The sequence below is a fragment of the Benincasa hispida genome, chromosome 12, assembly GCF_009727055.1.
Source record: "Benincasa hispida cultivar B227 chromosome 12, ASM972705v1, whole genome shotgun sequence".
Lineage (NCBI taxonomy): Eukaryota > Viridiplantae > Streptophyta > Magnoliopsida > Cucurbitales > Cucurbitaceae > Benincasa > Benincasa hispida.
In genome coordinates, this window is record NC_052360.1 from 20,576,294 (window position 1) to 20,596,295 (window position 20,002).

The 20,002-nt window shown below is 35.7% G+C and overlaps 1 protein-coding gene across 1 annotated transcript; it reads left to right on the plus strand.

Moving 5' to 3' along the window:
- The first annotated feature begins 2,725 nt into the window (after positions 1–2,725).
- On the plus strand, positions 2,726–10,853 carry LOC120067056 (NPL4-like protein 1). Its single transcript, XM_039018436.1, has 2 exons — positions 2,726–3,991; positions 10,417–10,853. The coding sequence occupies exons 1-2, from the start codon at positions 3,011–3,013 to the stop codon at positions 10,669–10,671; spliced, it is 1,236 nt and encodes a 411-aa protein (XP_038874364.1). The 5' UTR covers positions 2,726–3,010; the 3' UTR covers positions 10,672–10,853.
- Positions 10,854–20,002: the final 9,149 nt, after the last annotated feature.

Consider the following 20,002-nt stretch of genomic DNA (forward strand, 5'->3'; position numbering starts at 1 on the left):
CTCCACCTTTTCTTCGACTACTCTTTAAAAATTTTCTATCATTTTCCTCCTCAAAAGTTCTTAGAGACCACTCTTCCAAGTTCTTTGGAATCCTAGAGAATAGCAAGATAACTTTGTTGGTGGTGTTCTTCTTCATTAGAGAAGTTCGAGATTGTTGATAATGGTGGAAGAGGAAAGCTAGAAGAATAAACAAAGGTGAGTTTTGATTTCTTCTTTTCTTCCTCTTTTCTAGCATGCTTATAGTTTTGTTTGAATGTTTATCCTACAAATGCATGTGTTTATTTTACTGGTTTTGTTTCCATAAAAATCGAATGTCTAAATGCAAGACATTCACACGCTTCCGCGAGAATTTGATTCCTTCACCATGCTAGTTAAGTTCGTCAAATCATTGCGAATTTCTGATAGTTTCTCACATATAACTCTATAAGACTTGTTTTTCTTATGTTTTCATGAGGATTTTGTGTGCTTCTCTACATGCCTCTATTACGTGTGTCAGGTTGCTTCATATGAGATTGACAAATTTGGGGGGAGTTGCTCATCATGATCGCCATGTCCCATAGTCGCCTCATCGTGATCAAACTCCTCAAATTCAACGTTCGCGGGGAGTTGGTCGAAAGAGTGTTGATTAGCCTCAACATCACCACCTTCAGGTATATCTTGATCAACCATTCTTCTTTCTTTAAGCACTTGGGTCACATCGAACCCTAGTAGTTTATCCTCTTTGTACCTCATCTCATTTTCCATCAATATAAGTTTTGGAATAACAATAGCCTATATATAAAAGTAGTTAACATTAGCATGAAAGATTACTCGATTAGTTACACGATCACACAATAAAATAGATGATTGTTACTTAAAGCTATATGATCATTTAGTTCATGCTAAACGATCGTTTATTATAAGATAAATGATCGTATAGTATAAGCTAAAAGATCAATTATCTTATAACTAAACGATCGTCTAGATAAATCTAAATGATCTTTTAACTTATACTAAATGATTTCACGATTTCAGGTAAACCCCAGTGTATATAGAAACACATTCTTACTTTTTTGGGTTGGAAGACATCCCTTTCTAGTAGCTTTCAAGATGGTGAGACCGCACATGTCCACTTCAAAATACATGGGATTGCATTCTTACTAACTTTGGTAGTTATGAACTTACTAGATGAAGACAATAATTTGTAAGCTCATACCTACACAATTAAATAGACAACATTGTTAGTATACAACATATAAATTAGTTGATATTGAAATAAATTGGAACAATACGTACTTGAAATGCATGTGCAAATCCCTTTATGCAGTGATGTGTGACGTATTTGGGATTTAGTTGTCTCTTACCTCTTTTTCCCATGCAAAATGTTCTTCAAACTTTCCAATGTCCGTTTATATTTGACCAAGAATTAGTCATAGTGTCTGAAGACTCAGTGTCATCGACAATCCCAAGTTTCTTCAAATTGAATTGGGTTTTCTTGTCTTTTCCTATCATCACCATTTCTATGTATAATGCCAATGCAACCTTCACAACATCTTTGTGGTTCAAAAATTTAAACTTTTCAAATGCAGCAGCCACATCCTTACAGAGAATTAGTTTGCTATCGTCCTTCGGTTCAAGGATGAGATGTCGTAGCCTCTCACAGCTGGTATCCCTTTCCAATCTTTCCTCTGTCGGCCATAATCTAATAACCAAACAAAAATTATATTGTGTGAATATTACCTTCTTCCCCATGATGTTGAAGCTTACAACATCTGGATTCTCATTAGTGACCTCTTTTAGAAGAAAATGATGCACAAGTTGGCCATTGAATACAAGGTGACGTCTAATAATGGACCAAATCATGTTTTTCGGAACATGTCCATCTATGTTTTTGTTAGTTTCTTCTTAATTAGTGCATTCTTCTTGCCAATGTGGGCCAAGCGGTAGCAGGAAAATTTTTCTCAATTGGGACTGAGTGCGCAATCTACAATATATCAAACATATATGATCAAGTATTAAAAGATATGAGATCGAGTATGAAAGACTAAAGGATCGAGTATGAAAAGCTAAATGATCGTATAACTTTTGCTAAACGATCGTTTAACAAAAGCTTTTGCTATACGATCGATTATATAAATCTACGAGACCTAGTATATGAATCTATCCGATATAGTATTAAAAGCTATATGATCGATTATATAAACTATGTGATCGATTATATAGAGTTATAAGATCAATTATACAAAGCTAAGCGATTTATATCCATGTACTAAACGAACCCTAAACCCTAATCAAACCCATGTACTGAATGATTTCAAACAATAACAAACGAGAGTACCATACCTTTCAGATTATTGGAACGGTGGAGAAGGAGTTCAAACGAAAGTGAAAATGAGTAGATACGACCGACGAGTAGCGAACCACGTCAAAGACAAAGGGAGACATTGAGAGAAAACTGAGAGGAGTACTCGAATGCAAATATGAATGCGAATAAGCAGCTGGTAAACGAGATGGAATATGCGCTTGTTTGGTTTTAAAAAATAAAAGTATATCTGATATTTCGCATGTGAAAAAGGTCATCAAAGGAAAATTTTTTGCTTTTTGGGTTATTTTATGAAAATTTCCGTCAATTCTTCCCCAGTTAAACTTAGGGCGAATAGGCGACTAAAGATTTTTAACAAGTTAAAAAAAAAGTTAAAAAAAAAATCCTCAAGCGAACGGAACGAGGTGATTTCGTCACCGAATTCCGCCGTCTTGACGGAGATTGTCTATTTCCTGATTCCCAAGCCACCGCGGTAGACTTCCGATTTAATATAAATAAGTACAATCCCTTGCGTCTACTACCTGAACAAGAAATTCGCAGACGCATCATACCCTTCTAACTTCTGTTCTCTAAATTTCCGGCAGCATTTTCTGATTCCCAGCGTCGATTTTTACAGCAGCTGTTTCTGTTTGTCCCTCAAAATTGTCTTTAAATTACGATCAATCTCCTCTTATAGAAATTCATATTACAACTTCCGCCGACACCAACATGATGCTCAGAATTCGCAGTAGAGATGGCCTGGAGCGAGTCGCTGTAGAGAACCCACACATCACAATCGCTCAACTTAAAGCCGTAATTCAATCCCAGCTCAAAATCCCAATCCAGAACCAAACCCTCTCCACTAACCAAAATATTCTATTGGCGAAGACTCATGACGATCTTTCCAAATTCACTGACATGTCTAATCCTAATACCCACCTCTCGTCGCTTAATTTGTCTCATGGGTCTATTGTCTTTCTCGCCTACGAGGGCGAGCGCACTGTTGCTGGGCCTACTTTCCATCCCGCCGGATCCTTTGGCCGTAAAATGACTATGGATGATCTAATTGCTAAGCAGATGCGGATCACTCGTCAAGAAAACCCGCACTGTGAATTGGTCTCTTTCGACCGGGATTGCGCCAATGCTTTCCAGCATTATGTTAATGAGACGCTAGCCTTCGCTGTCAAACGTGGGGGGATGATGTACGGAACCGTGTCCCCAGAAGGCAAGGTCGAGGTAGATTTCATATATGAGCCGCCACAGCAAGGGACTGAGGACAATTTACTGTTTTTCCGAGATCACGATGAGGAAAGATTGGTGGAAGCAATTGCAGTTGGGTTGGGGATGAGGAAAGTTGGGTTTATATTCACGCAGACAATTAGTCAGGACAAAAAGGACTACACCCTATCCAACAAGGAAGTACTCCAGGCGGCTCAGTTTCACTCCGAGAGCGAGTTGAAGGAGTGGGTGACAGCAGTTGTGAAGTTGGAGGTGAACGAGGACGGTGGTGCTGATGTTCATTTTGAGGCTTTTCAAATGAGTGACATGTGTATTAGATTGTTCAAGGAAGGTTGGTTTGAGACGGATATTGGAGAGGATTTTGATCCCAAGCTCTCGAAAATGAAGAAAGACGTTGTTGTTGGTGTCAAAGACACTAGAGATGTTGACAATGATTTTTTCCTGGTCGTCGTTAAGATTTTCGACCATCAGGTTCGTCGACCCTTTAATTTTCCTAATCATATTGCCTAATTCCTCTGCTGTGTCGAATTGTATTTGTTTTCTCTTCAATTAATGACTCAGAATTGCAATCATTGAACTTGTTTCCACATAAATCTCGGTGTTTTCTTAATTTTTCCTTGTATGTTGCTTCCTTGACACATGACATAACTCCTATGACCTATCATGATTGAAAGTGGATAGTCTACTTGCTTTGTAAATTGAATGTGTTAGCTCTAGCTATTGGCCGGAGCGTAGGAGTTGGTGGTTCTGGGGTGGTGTATTTTCCATTTTCTTGGGGCCAGAATATTAGCTCTACTTGGTAATAGTTTTTGAAAATATCAATTTGGTAATTCGTTCATTCAATATTTGTAATTTATTCTACCATAACAGGATTTAGCAGATTACTCGTATCAAGTAAGAAGAATGTGATGGTTGATGTAAAATGTTGCTTCTATTCTCTTTCTCTAAGTTTTTCTTTCTCAGATGTATCCTTCTCGCAGATAGTTTTCATGATAAAATTCTTTGAAATGGACGAGTGCGAAAAATCTTTTTCCTTTTGTGAACCATGGGCCAAGTCGGACCTTCAATATTGTTCCCAGCTCAAGTTACCAAAGCCTTAGACTCCATTCTCTCTTTTTACCACATCTAGATCGGTCAAGAGTGAGAATCACTTTTTTTTTAAAAAAAAAAAAAATTCACTAATCGCTGCCTAGCTCTCCTTTTTCTTTTCCATTCTTGCTCACTCTTAAAATTGAATTCCCGAGTTCCATAATGATGATATTTACAATGGGAAAAAACTTCCTTAATTGTTTCAAGTATAAAACGTTTTCTCTTGTGATCTATCATGTTTTTCTGGCTTATGATTTTTTTCTCATACAAGAATTAACTGTACGTTTGTGCTTTATGTTTCTTCACCTTTTTTTTTTGTCTTCTTAGTAGCTGCTTGATTGGGTATGTTCAAAATTTTCTTATAGCATCTTTATCAGATCTAAGAACCAATTACTTACCCTGGAAGGGTTGTACACAACATTTAAGGAAATTGTGTTTAAGTGGTCACCTTACTGTCACCTGCTTAGTATTAAAGTCCCCCAAGTTTCTAGACTCAAATATTGTATGATCATATGATAATCATATCATAATGTTTAGCTCAGTAAATATTGAGGCCTTGGAAGTTTTTCTTAATGCTTAAAAGATGAAATGAGGACCAATGGTTTCCTTATTGATTTACTGATATAGTTTCTGGGGTTTACCATGTGTTGTTGCAATTAATAGTTCCCGGATGATTTTCTTATTGCTAATGGGTCTAAGGTGTTGTTACAAGTTACTATATCAGTCTTGTCACCTTTGAAGGAAGACAGAATTTGAACAAGGTTTATTTTATTACTAATGAGTCTATCAAGGACTATGGACTCATAAATTGAAAGGAGTTAATTTTTTAATTAATCTTGAAAAAGTCTTTGACCGTGTGGATTGGAGTTTTTGTTATAGGGCTTATAAAAGAAGGGTTTTGAGTTCAAGTGGAGAATGTGGGTTTGGAGTTGTCTAGTGATTAATCAATTTGGTTAAGAGGAAATTAGTGGAAGAACTTTAGCTTACAGGGAGGGGTTAGGGAGGGATATCTCTTATCCCTGATATTTTCCCAGTTGTTGATGTCTAAAGAAAATTAGTGTCAACAAGAACAGATAAGGATCTTATTGAGGGATTCTATGTGGGGAGGTAAGGAATTTTCCTTTCTCATTTTTAGTTTGCTGATAATACGACAGGAATTTTCCTTTCTCATTTTTAGTTTGCTGATAATACGACCTATTTTTCTCGGTTAGGGAGGGCTCTCTTGTTAGTATTAACATAGTTGATAATTCTATCTGTTTGTGAAATCATTTTGTCATAATTAGAGATAAGAGTTTTGTGATCAGTATCAATCGTGATTCCTTTTAAGCTGCCCGGATAAATGTTTAATTGGCGTTTGCATGAAAGTGGCTTCCTACCATTTATATTCAGTGCTTCCCCTTGGCTGTACTACCAATCATTTATTGTTTCAGAATCTAATCGTAGAATATGTCAAAAGATGTCTATCTTATTAGAAATTACGTTATTTCCTTGGGGTGATAGGACAATACTTTTCATGTTTGGACTGAGTGAGATTCTGATGTACTTTATTTGTATAGTTAAGGTCCCTTCCACTGTTAGTAATAGGGAGAAGATGAAGATCGTGAGGGACTTCTGTTGGAGAGTGTTGATGAGGGTGAGGTAGATAATAATATGGTTGGATGGGAGGTTGTCTCGAAGCCTATTGATTTAGTAGGTGATTTCTGCTTCATTGAGATGTCACCTCATGCCTAGGTCCCATGATTCATGTTCACGATTTCAACAAAGAGAAACAGATGCCTCCTTCATTTCGAGAGGGCATAGAGCCTAGGGAAGGCATCTTTAATAGGGGAAAATCTAATCCAACTATCTCTCCAAAAGGATGTATCTTCACCATTACCAATAATGTTGGAAACATTTTCACAGTCAAATCCACCTGTCTGATGATATATTTCCAAGGGCCCATCGAATGTTGAGAATGCTACCTTGAGGTTGAAGAGAAGTGCTGTATTTTGCATCAATGATACTCCTCCAAAAAGCATCTTTTTCCACATTGTATCTCCTGATCCATTTTGTCAATAAACTTTTGTTTTTTATCTTCAAGTTAGACAAGCCGAGGATCCCTTCTGACAGTGGGAGCTGTACTTTTTGCCAACTTATGGAGTGAATACCTCTTTTATCTTTGTTTCCATTCCACAGCTAAACAATTTCCCAATGTCGGTGGCAGCCTTTGAAGATAACTTGAAAAGAGAGAGAAAGTAGGTGGGAAGATATCTTAAGGTGGCTTGGATCAGAGTTAATCTTCCTCCATTGGAGATATTGGTATCACTCCAGCTTTTAAGTCTCCTTTCAATTTTTTCAATGATGAGCTCCCAAAAGGAGGATTTGTATGGCTTGCCATTGAGGGGGAGACCGAGATAAGTAGATGGCCACTTACCAACCTTGCAACCGAAAGCTTATGCCAAAGAACCAACTGTGCAACTATCCATGTTAATGGTCAAAAATTCTGATTTGGAGTGGTTAATGCCAAGCCCGGATACATTCTCAAAAGATTGGATGTTCTCAAAAAGTCTAGTAAGCTTTTCAATATTTGGAGATGAGAACAAAATAGTATTGTCTACAAATTGTAAGTCGCTAATGGAAAGGCCCGAGTTTCTAATATCAAAACCTTTAATAAGGGTTCGTGTTGGTCCCATTTGTGAGCATCCTGCTGAGAGAATCCATAATCAAAGTAAAAAGAAAAGGGGAGAGGGGTCTCCTTGCCTGAGTCTTCGAGTAGTTATGATTTTGCCTCTAGGTCTACCATTTAAGATCATGGAGAAGTTTGCAAAGGATATAAATCCTTGATCCTAAACTATAATTTCATCCAGACACTCCCAATCCACTATGTCAAAAGCTTTCTCAATGTCGAGCTTTATCGCCACGAGAGAAATCTTAGATCTCAAATAGTAATCAATCAACTCTTTTACAATCAAGGATGCATCGATAATCTCTGTCTGCCACAAAAGCAAATTGGTTCACTGAGATGATGTGTGGGAGGACTCTCTTAAGATTGAGTTTTATCACCAACTTTGAGCTTAATGTCGAGCTTTATCGCCACTCGAGAAATCTTCCCTCTTTTAATCCTTCTTCCTTTGTTGTTTTGTCATTTTTTTTTTTAGTTTTTCCTTTTTGATATGAGAAAATGGGCCTCAACCCATTTATTTAAAATGAGAACATACCTAAGAAGCCCGCATGGTTTCACATTCCTCTAGATCTTTATGATTTCATGCCATTAGGGTTACAGTTTAGCAGCCAACCAACTCGTTGTCTTTTCTCCAGCACATTATCGGTGCCTTCCCCGAGGCTTCATATCCATCAACACATTGCTGGTAACAGCCCCCATTAACTTTTCTCTTCTTTTCTTTCAAACTTTGTAGCTACTAAAGTGTTTTCCTCTTAATGACGGATGATCCCACTTTGAGAATCCAACCTTTGACATGCCAGATATCTTTTCAGCCCATTTAGTCTTCAAACACAGGGAGATTTCAAGTCATTCTCCCCTCACTCGCAACCGAATCTTCTGTACTGATATTTTTTGGTGGCCTTTACATTTTTCTATTTCTTGTCTACCCGTATTGTGAACAAACTCAACCTTGGGAGGCTCTGTGTTCTTTCTATCTTGTTTCTTATAAGGGAATTCTTCATTTCTTGCTGTCGTAACACTGTCCTGATCATCAACCTTTCTGGTATCGTCTTTCTTACCATATGTGGCACTTGATTCTGTTATGGAACTCGGCCTCTTGTCTTTGCCAGTCATATGGGATACTTGACTTTGTTATGGAACTCTGCCTCTTTGTCTTAGCCAACCTAATCTCTTTCTATCTCTCTTAATTGTGTAGCCTCTTGTTCTCTCGGTGGGATTGTGAGTGACAAACTCGAAGGAAAAGAAAAAAATTCTGTTTTTCTCAAAGGGTAGTAGCACTTTGAGAAAGAAAATAGAAAAGCTCTTTGGAGAAGTCTCTCTCTCTCTCTCTCTCTCTCTCTCTCTCTCTCTCTCTCTCTCAATTGTGTAGCCTCTTGTTCTCTTGGTGGGATTGGGAATGAACGCTGTTTTTCTCAAATGGTAGCACTTCGAGAAAGAAAAATAAGAAAGGTCTTTGGAGAAGGGTGGTAAAGAGCAAAATATGGGGTGGATTCTTTAAAAGACCTGAAAACAAGACAAATTAGAGAGGTTTGTTTACTCCTTGGAAGGTGATAGCTAAAAACTCAGATTTCTTTTGAAAAAACGTTAGTTTTAAACCAGGTGATGACAATGACCTTTTTTGGGAAAACAGTTGGCATGTTAATCAGGCCCCAGAAGATGTTGTTCCCTTCCTTCTATAGCACTTTTTTTTTTCTTTTTTAATAAGAACAATTTCATTGATGAATGAAATAATCTAAAGTATATACGAAAGAGCCCTGTCAAAGGGATTACAAAAGTTGGTTCCAATTTGGAACAAGATAATTTAGGCTATGATATCCAAGGGGGACTGTAGGTGTTTACACCAAAACAGTGCATTAAAAATAGAAGAATCAAGGATATCTATTTGGCCTTCGAAGAAAATAGAGAACTTTTGGAAAAAGAGATTTGCTCTTAGATTTGGGAAGGTTCAGTACTTAAAAAGGTTAAATTCTTCATTTGGACAGTTGCTCACAGTAGCATTAATAATTATGATAAGGTGCAAAGAAGATCTCTCCACCATAACATTTTTTCTAATACGTGTGGCATCTGCAGGAGTGAGAGATCACTTCCTCACTTTTTACTTCACTGCAGCTTCAGCAAATCGGGCTGGTGGGGTTTTAGTGTTGTGGACGGCAAAGTGATGTAATAAGTTTTAGTTCCTTTACTTACCGTACTCTGTTTTTACAGTTTAGTTTTTGTTCCAGCTTTTGTTCTTTTATTTAGGAGGCTTATTTGTTTTTACTGTGAGGTTCACCGCCCAGATCCTTTGTATAACCATTAACCTTTTTCTATCTTTGAAAGATCATTGAGTAAATTTATCTTCTTTGTTTACACAGCAAACGATGTTTTGTGGCTTATATGGAAGGAAAGAAACGTTAGAATTTTCTTAGACAAGTATGATTTCTTTAATTATTTTTGTGATTTTGTACAGCTCACGGCCTCCAATTGGAGTAGCCAAACACAAGTTCCTTTGTAATTGGAGTCTCTTTGTTAATTTTAATATTTTTCTTTGGATTCTGGTGATGAGTCCCTTTTGTAATTGTTCGTTACATCACATTTTATAGGATTGGAGTCCCTTTCTTTAGGGTGTTCCCTTTATATGGGCCGCCTTTTTTCGTATTTTTACACCTTGTATTCTTTCAATTTTTTTCTCATTGAAAGTTGGTCTTCTGTCAAAAGAAAAAAGATAGAATAAAAATTATTTTGTAATTCCTCCACCTTGCTGATTAGTTTTCCGTTTCTTAGAAGATAGAAATAAAAAACTGATATACCCTTCATATCCCAATAGCCTAATTCAATTCTAGTAGCAGTCCTCTTATGAATCTAGTGTATTGGTTTAATGCAAGGGTGATTATGAAGTTGGATGTGAATACGCCAACAATTGTAACATTTCCAGTAGATGTGGAGAGTAATGTGTTTTCCTAGTGAGAACATTTTTTTTGGTATTGGCCCAAATTTAAACATATGATTATGCTTGATGAATAATATGAAAAGAAGGGGGAAAAACTGCAGAAAAGTGAAGTATTCTCCATTTTGCTAAATTGATACTTCATCAATATGAAGGTAGAAATTTTAAATTTGGTTTTGGTAGGCCTTAACTGTTGTTAATGAGAACTTTGTAATGCAGGGTCCACTTTCGACAATATTTCCGATTGAAAACCGAAATGCTCCTGTGACCATGAAGGCATTGAAGAATCACCTAGACCGTTCAAAAGGGCTTCCTTTTGTGAAGCGAATTTCTGACTTTCATTTGCTGCTGTCACTAGCCAGGGTGTTAGACGTGAGCTCTGACGTCCCTGCACTGGCTGAGTGCGTTCAGACCCAGACAGCCGTACCTGAAGGTTACAAAATATTAATCGAGTCTATGGCAAGTGCTGCTTGATATACATACAGTGTCAACTGAGACTGGTTACAGGAAGTTGTTCTAGATTCTCATTTACTTTCCATCGTCCCTCTTGACAACTTAGAGATTGTAGTTATATTTTAATATATTGTCATCTGAAAATTCATCACCAAATTTATACAATCTCGATATCAGATTTATGAAGACATCTATTTAAGTTATTTTTTTCTAACTCGGGATAACTTCAAAGATATTGATTGTTTAGGTATTGAGATTTCTTAACGATATGCAAAATGAGAGAATTTTTCATGTTTATTTAGAAAAAACAAGGGGAAAAGAGGAAAGTTTTAGATATTAAGGAATGAAAAAAGAGAATTAAAACAACTAAAGAAGTGAGGGATTATGAGGGGTACATAGACAAATCCTTGTGTAAATCCTTGTGTTTATATACTAATTGAAGGATGTTTTTTCGTGGGTATTAGTATAATTTTTGAAAGTTCAGCAACACTTTTGAAACAAGGTATTTTTCTTTTGTACTTTCGAAAAAAAACTAACCATTTCAAGTAAAAATCTATATAATTGAACTCTTATCGAAAGCTCGATGATTTTTAAATAAAATACAAGGTTGAAAGATATTTATTATAATTTGGCTTTAAAGAAAAAACGAAGTTAGGTTAGGATAGTAATTGAGCTATATTCTTTAGGTAGCAAAAAGACAAAAGTGAAAAATGAATTATTCATTAGGATCATTTGTACTTTGTGTCGTAATCGCTCTGATGTATGATATGATGGAAGAAACTTCTCAATGGCTCTTGGGCCCCTCGATTAAAGCAAGTTGTTTTAACAACATTAAAACCTTCACATCCTCATAATCCTTGCAGCCGAATAGTCTTTTCTAATAACGTATCCATCTTTTCGATTTAATAACTGGAGTTATTCACTTAAGTAAGGATCCTACTGCCCATTTTTTCACTCTTTTCCTTTGGTAAGAAACTTACAAGCTGTAAAAAGAGAATTGCACATGTGACTGTTTTGAAGGTCCAAAATAAAAAATATCTAACCTTTTTTAAAACATTGGTAATTGACTTTTTGCTAACATATGTGAATTTACAGATCTACCCATCTTTTTTTTTCTTTCTCTTTCTTCATCCCCTTCTTCGTGAATCGTGGCCAAGCAAGGGTTTTTTCTTCTTTTTCTTCTTCCTCTTCTTCTCTGAGGTTTTTTTTTCTTTTTTCTTCTCTTTTCCCTCTTCTTCCTCTTCTTCTCCAAAGGTGACGAGAGCGACGTCGTCTTCTTCTTCTTCGCCATGCTACAGCTTTTTCGGCATAGTGACTCCACATGAGCAGCTCCGATGAGATCAAGAGAGCGAGAGAGACGAGAGCGAAACCACAAAGAGAGGACGAGAGTGCGAGAGGATGAGAGAGTGAGAGAGAACGAGAATTAGAATGCTTAATGATCCTGTTTTCTTCTGTTGCATGTATCCTAACTTTATCAATTGGTATCAGAGCATCATTTAAGCATTCAATTTGGTTTAATTTTAGCTTGATGAGTGTTTTTTCACAAGATATATAAAAATGGTGAACTGATATGTTTTTTTGAGTTTTGGCATTAAATTTCTTTCAATTATGTTGTAATTTTTGTAATTAGCTCTTGTTTGATGGGCCTTAATGTGTGTTTAAGTGTCTGTAAAACTATTGGAGTCATTAGAGTTGAAATTAAGATGTAATTGAAAAAAGAAGTGAAGAAGGTCGAGCTGCTGCAAATTCCAATAGAGTTTCTGTTCAGGCAACATTGCAACGCTGCCCTTGAGCATTGCAACACTGCTCAAGTTGTTGCTCAGAATTTGAAGAACGCCCGCAACGTTGCAATGCTGGGGTGAGAGCGTTGCAATGATGCTCACCTCAGCCTAGCATGCACACTTCAACCTAAACCAGCGGTCTAGCTGAACCAGTCCGGCCGATTTGGGTTAAGAATGTCTGGTTTGACCTGGTTCAACCACTTTTGAAGGTTTGAAGGCTGGTTCAAGGGGTTTGAGTTCGGTTCGAGGTGGTTCAAGCGGTCCAAAAGCGTTTTGGAGCCATTTTTTGCTGATTTTTGTGGCCTTTGTTTGCTTGAAAATGTCAAAACTAAAACCATATTAGTATGTGTTTAATTATTTATGCATGTGATGTATGTTATAATTAAATAAATCTTGTATGTGCATAAAGTATGTCATGTAGATTTAAAAACCCACTATAGGAAGCATGTTACATGCATTGAAAGTATGTTATAAAATGTTATAATATATAGTATGCATGTTTAGGGTTTCTTATTTTTAATATAAGTATTATATTAAATATTGAATGCCTTTGATGTATGTTATGGATGCTTAGCATGTCTAAAATTTTGTAAATTGTTACAAAATTGGGTTAGACATTTAAAATCCAGAACAAAGATAAGTTGCATGCTCACATAGGTTAACCACTTGTTTTAGTAGTTAAAATAGGTCGTTATCTTGTGAAACTAGGGTTACAAACTCAACCAGTATATAATCTTGTCTAAGGTTGGGGGTATTTAAGTTGACGGTCTACGGAACACCTCCTACCTGAAGATTATGGCCGAATAATTGAGCGTTGTCAACTGGTTTTATGAGTAATTCGTGAGCATGTGAGGTTTTAAAACTGGTTTATCACCAAGACATCGTAGGTTAAATCCAAATATAAACGGTATTCTTGGATAAAAACCTAAGTTATCTGGAACAACCCTGAGTAAAGATGTACCCAAACAAAATGTTAGGATACTTTGATGGGAGTTTAATAGCATATATGATATATTATTAGAACACTTTAGTGGGAATTTAGAATGCTTCAGTAGGAGATTAATAATATATACGATATGTCATTTTTAGCTCTTGCGTCCTTAAGAGTACACAATCTCGATTCATGTCTCGCTTTGTGTCTCCCTGGGAGTGACCTCCATTCAGAAAGCGAGTCCATCAAGCAAAATTATGGTGAATAGGGGAAGTTATTCACAATAAAATCAAAAGTGATATTTTGATTTTCATTCTCATGTCCTAAAAGTTTCACACCGTGAGATTCATGCGATGCTTCGTGTCACCCTAGGAGTGACCTCCATTTGGAAAGTGTTTCCATGAGTCAATATAAGGTGAATGAGGGGAAGTTGTTCGATGTAAAATAAAATATACGATATATTGATTTCAATTCTCACGTCCCTAGAAAGTTCACACTGTGAGATTCATATGACGCTTCGTGTCACCCTGGAAGTGACCTCCATTCGGAAAGTATTTGGATGGATCAATATCAAAGTGAATGGGGAAAATAGTTCATAGTAAGTGGGTGAAGGATATGTGTCAACGTATCCTATGGTCTATTCTGTGTGTTTGGACGGTGAGATTCCTATGTTGCGCATGCTTGTAATCTTTAAGTCGGTCTTACTAGTCGTTTGACGATGGCTATCCCCTCGAAAGGTTGTAACATAGGATTCGAAATAACTCAAACTCCAGAAATGGATAAGATTTCTTAGGTCGTTTTTCAAATTTGACTGTCTAATTAGTAGAATTGTTGGAGCCGACCTCTGAGGTCTGAAAATGGAGAATTACACTTACGGAATTACTAAAATGTTAGTAAGTTATGATAAAAACGGTAGCTAAATAGTTATTGGAATATGAGTTATTCTAGGGACAGTATTTAGTAAAAAAATGTCTTGCTATAGTATCATTACAAAAATAATGAATCTTGGGTACATTATTAATTTGCTAAAACTGATTGGGTTTAAAAGTAATTCACTGATAAAATTTGTTTATATTTTCATAATGACGAGTTCTTTAGTACAACTATTGGCTTATGATAAACTTACCGGGAATAACTATGCCACATGGAAATCAAACCTAAATACTACAATGGTGATAAATGACCTGCGGTTCGTTTTAACAGAGAAGTGTCCTCCCATTCCTAGCTCAAATGCAAACCAAAATGTTCGGGATGCATACGACAGGTGGATTAGGGCTAACAAGAAAGCTCGTGCCTATATTCTTGCCAACATATCTGATGTATTGGCCAAGAAACATGAGAGCATGAGTACTGCCAGGTAAATTATGGAGTCTCTGCGTGGGATGTTTGGACAACTTCCTTCTCCTTGAGACATGATGCAATCAAATATGTTTACAACTGTCGTATGAAAGAAGAGACCTCTGTTAGAGAACATGTCCTGGACATGATGATCCATTTTAACGTGGCAGAAGTAAACGGTATTGTCCTTGATGAGAAGAGTCAAGTTGGTTTTATTCTTGAATATCTTCCGAAGAGTTTCTTGTAGTTTTGTACGAACACACTAATGAATAAAATAGAGTATAATTTGACTACATTTATCAATGAGCTATAGGCTTGTCAGACCATGATAAGGGCTAAAGGACTAGAACCAGAAGTAAATGTTACAACTGCTGAGAAAAGAGGATCGTCCTCTAAGAAAATTCTGATACTGCTTCTTCTTCATAGAATAAAAGTATTTCAGTAAAGAAAAACAAAGGGAAAGGGAAAAAGAAACCTATTGGCAGAAAAGGCAAGGCAAATACTGCAGATAAATGAAAATGTTTCCACTGCAATGAAGAAGGATACTTGAAAAGAAACTACCCACAATACCTTGCAGAAAAAAGAGCAGAGAAAGCAAGTCAAGGAAACTAGTTCCTTGTAAACTCCAAGTTTTGATAGGGGAGTATTTCTCATAACAACCAGTGGGAGATACAGTTTTTGTCAGAAGATAAACTTGTTTACTTTTTGTTATTGTAATGAAAGTTATTTTATCTTTTTGTAAAGAACATATTGTATAAACTTTTTGTTATAAATGAAATGTTCATTAATAAGAGTGATATTTGTTCTACTGTAAAGCAACTTCTGTTAGAACCAACCTAGTTAAAAGCCATTTGCAAATATTTAGATATTTAAAAACGGTTAGCAAACAATAAAGGCAAATAGTTATTTAACCTAAATTATAAGTTCAGAACACTTGAAAGGTTTAAAGTGTATAAAACTTGTTAGGTAAAATAAAATCCAAAATACTTTGATTGGATCAAAGTAAGAAATATAAAAAGTTTGAGATTTCTAGGGCTATTCTAATAGAACATGAAATCCACTGAAAACTTTCTACACCTAGTTGCCTTAACTGTTATGAACATCATTCCAATTTTAAGGTGTTTCTGAAAATCCAATCGAGATATGAAAAATTCATAAAAGTTGTTTATGATATGTAAAAGATGTTTACATAGTTCAGAAATATGAAAAGATCGACACATGTGATAGTGTCAAATCCTTAAGTGTTGAAATATTGTATAAAAGACATGCCTATCTATAGCAATCCAAAAGTAGTATATTTTTCAAGTAAATGAAAATCAAGTGTTTGTGTAGGCAAATACCAAATTTTCCTGAAAAATATACAAGATCACCATGTATTATTTGTATTTCATAAAAGCAAATATATATCAATAAAGAGTTATTGATTAAAACTGATATTTTAAGAAAAGTTGTTTGCGCAGATCAGATGCGTCTTACTCAAAGAGTTTAGGGTACCTCGATATAGTGAAAAGGATGTATGAAACCCTAGCCATGTTTTGAGTTTATTAGAAACTCATGCCATCAAGTTTAGGTGATTGCATTGAAAAACAAAGAGTTGTGAACATTAGATGCATTTCCTATATATTTTAATAAGAAATCCATTGTATACTAACGGGTTTACTGCAATTCTCTCAGTTAGAGTGTTTGAGAATCTCCTAGTAAGGCTAGGACTACGCGGTTTATAACCTAGGGCAAGTGGGAGAATAAACCATGAGTATGTGATGCCCTAGTTTATTGTATTTCTTTGTAATACTCAGAAACTCAATATTATGTATTCATATGTTTGATACCACTGGAGTTTTAGTCTAAGTGGGAGTTTGTTGGGTTTTATGTCCTAAAACTCGTGGATTGTAAACAATAAAACTTATTCTGAAAATTCAATAAAGTTGTTATTGAATATATGAATTACTTATTTCGTTTTAGAAATAAATCTAATAAACTAAAAAGATCCATGATTATTACATGAGTAGTTGAACTTTGGAGACATAAGAGTGGATCAAGTTCGAGTAAATAGTCAAAATGATCTATAGTATATGAATAAGGTTGGGTGCCTTATTCTGGTAACACTATTGGATGCGACCCACTCTGTAGTTGTTACAAGGAGTTGTAAAGTACTACAGACGAAGTGATCCTAATTCGTACATGTGATGATATGAGGAGTGGGGCATCCTGTGCAATGAGTTTGCACAAGATCAAACCACGAAATAAGTCACTTTTACTTTATAACGTTGTTTACTATTTAAGACTGACTATTTCACAACAATGACCTAGGTAACTTAACTTGAATCCTGGGTTAACTATGAACTCCTGTTTATGCGGGATTATCCTTATATTTTCATGGGTGAGGGTTGGCTCAACAGCATCGGCTCAATAAGCCTCTCATTTCAGGAGTAAGACCAGGTAGATAGCTGGGGACATAGGGTGCAAGATGTAATTCACTCTTACTCGCTTTTAGGGATAGTAGAGAGGTTGTTCCCTTAAGTGCTAACTTCAGGTCTTGAACAAGGGGCCCCACCCTCTCATTGGCCTGAGAGGGACTCGATTTGATGATTAGTGGGACTTAAGGAACAAGAGGTGATTTTGGGGATAAAACATCCATTTGACCCAGCCGTTATTATGAACAACCTGTGAAGGGTTAACTTACTAATCATGGTTATATCGAGTGGGTACAATATATCTATAATGAGGGGAGTACAACTTTGGGCTTTAATGGAGTGACCCAGTAGTTAACGAATGAGGGTTAATTCAATGTAAAAAGTTTAGCCAATTAATCTCGAATGGTTGGAGCTCATGATCTGTAGGTCCACTAGGTCCCCCTACTAGCTCATAAACATATTAGTCTTAGAGTAGCATGATAAGTTGATTTGAAACATTCAAATTAGAATTAAGGGTATTAGTAATTATATGTGATATAATTACACATTTAATTTTGGAATTAAACGAAATTGGATAATCAATTAATATTTAAATATAATTTAAATAATGGGGATTCATGGTAGTGGAATTGGTGATTAATTAATTTAATATTTGATTTTAAATTAATTAGAATTAATTAAATTATTTAATTAATTATTAATTATTAATTTTATTAGAAAAATTAATTTTGAATTAATTTTTGTAAAATTAATATAATTTTAGTTTTAAATGTAAAATTTAAAACTGAAATTAATTTGTAATTTTGAAATTTGTTTCAAAATTGGAAAAATTGAAAAAGTGGGTTTCTCCTACTTTTCAAGCTAGCTGGTAGTCACAAAACCACTATTTTTTTTTATCAGTCAAATTCCAAGTAGGTGTTGGATCTCATGTAGCAAATGAGTTTGCATGATGATCATGCAATATAAACTTGAAGTCTAAGTGAAAATTGGGAATGCAATAAGTTGCAATTTGCTGAGAAATAGTGATTGAAGAACTGTTCTTCAACAAGCTGATAAACCAGTCCTCCTTCTCCTTTTTCCCTAATTCAAGCTTATTTTGAGTCCCATAACTCAATCTAAGGTACCAAGAGGATAGTAGGGAAGGCTTTGTGGTAGTTCACGAGTAGAAATCAAAGAGATTGCAACTGAATCAAGCTTGAAGAAGAACATCTTCAAATGTATGTTTGAAACCTACTTTATATTTTATGGGCATGCTGAATTTAAAGCCAAAATTAAGAATTAGAATGATAAATGATCCTATTTTCTTCCGTTGCATGTTTCCTAACTTTATCACATAGTGCCCCTAAAGATGGACCACTGGGTTCCATCAAGAACAGAATGGACACCAACAGGCATCAAGCTCATCACAAGCCCCAACGACTATACCTTTAGAAAATCTGTTAAGAGAATACATACAGGAAAATGAGACGATTCTGCAAAGCCAAGCGACATCCATTTGAAATATTGAATTTCAAATGGGGTAAATCGCCAGAGAATTGAAAAACACACCACAAGGCTCACTACCAAGCAACAATGAAGTTCCTCGCACTACGAAAAGTTCAAGCAAAGAATAATGTCACGCAATGACATTGAGAAGTGGTCACATAATGAAGAAAGGTCAGAAGGAAAAGTCAATCAAGCTTACTAATGAAGCACAGAGACATTCTTTTAATGAAAAGACTGACCAGAAACCAATGCAAGAAACTCATATACCATTGCATGAAAACCAAGAGGAACACAGGGACTCATCTGCGATAGTTTCTACTTCGAAGGTGTCAAATGAGGTGCATCTCCCTCCATACCCACAAAGGTTAAGGAGGAAGAACAATGAAAACCAATTTCAATGCTTCCTCGAAGTGTTAAAGCACTTGCAAATTAACATCCATTCATCAAAGCGTTGGAGCAAATGCCATCTTATGTCAAATTCTTAAAAGATATCATCTCAAGGAAAAGAAAGATGAGAAATTATGAGATTGTCACACTAACACAAGAATGCAACACCATTGTACAAGAAAGTATTCCACCAAAAATGCGATACCTAGGGAGTTTCACCATTCCCTGTTCTATTGGAGATGCTTAAATAGGGAAAACCCTATGCGACCTTAGGGCCAACATTAATCTCATGTCGTAATCAATCTTTAAACAACTGAAAATGAAAGAACTTGTACTCACAACGGTTACTTTGCACCTGGCAGACCGTTCCTTGGTACATTCAAAGGAAAAATTAGGAGATATTCTCGTAAAGGTGGATAAATTCATCTTGCCAACTGATTTCATTATATTAGACTACGAAGCTGATAAAGATGTACCCATTATTTTGGGAAGAATGGCAATCTTCTCTGATTATCTTGAGAAGTCAGTTGAAATTTTCATGGACAACTTTTCAGTATACAACAAGACATATGAATATGTCTAGCTACTCTTGAGAAAATTTTGAGGCGATATGAAGACACCAATCTAGTCTTGAATTGGGAAAAAGGCTATTTCTGTTGGGATTGGTGTCCTAAATCTCTTGTATTCTTGTAGTTTGTAAATTTTGTATAAACAAATTGTTCTTAATAACATAATTGTTATTTTATGAGCATACACTCAATCCAGTAAACTAAGATCCTAGATTATTTTATATAATTTAAACATATATGTAGAGACATACGGGTGGATCATGTTTAAATGACAACCTAAATAGTCTGTAGTAGATGGATAAGGTTGGGTACCTTATCTTGGGTCAGCACAGGATCCAAGCCTCTCTAAGGTCAACACAGGATCTAGACCTCTAAAGTATGAAACAAAAAAAAAACAAAATTAGTAAAAAAGTGCAGGAATAAAGAAATTTTAAAAAAAACGTTGTA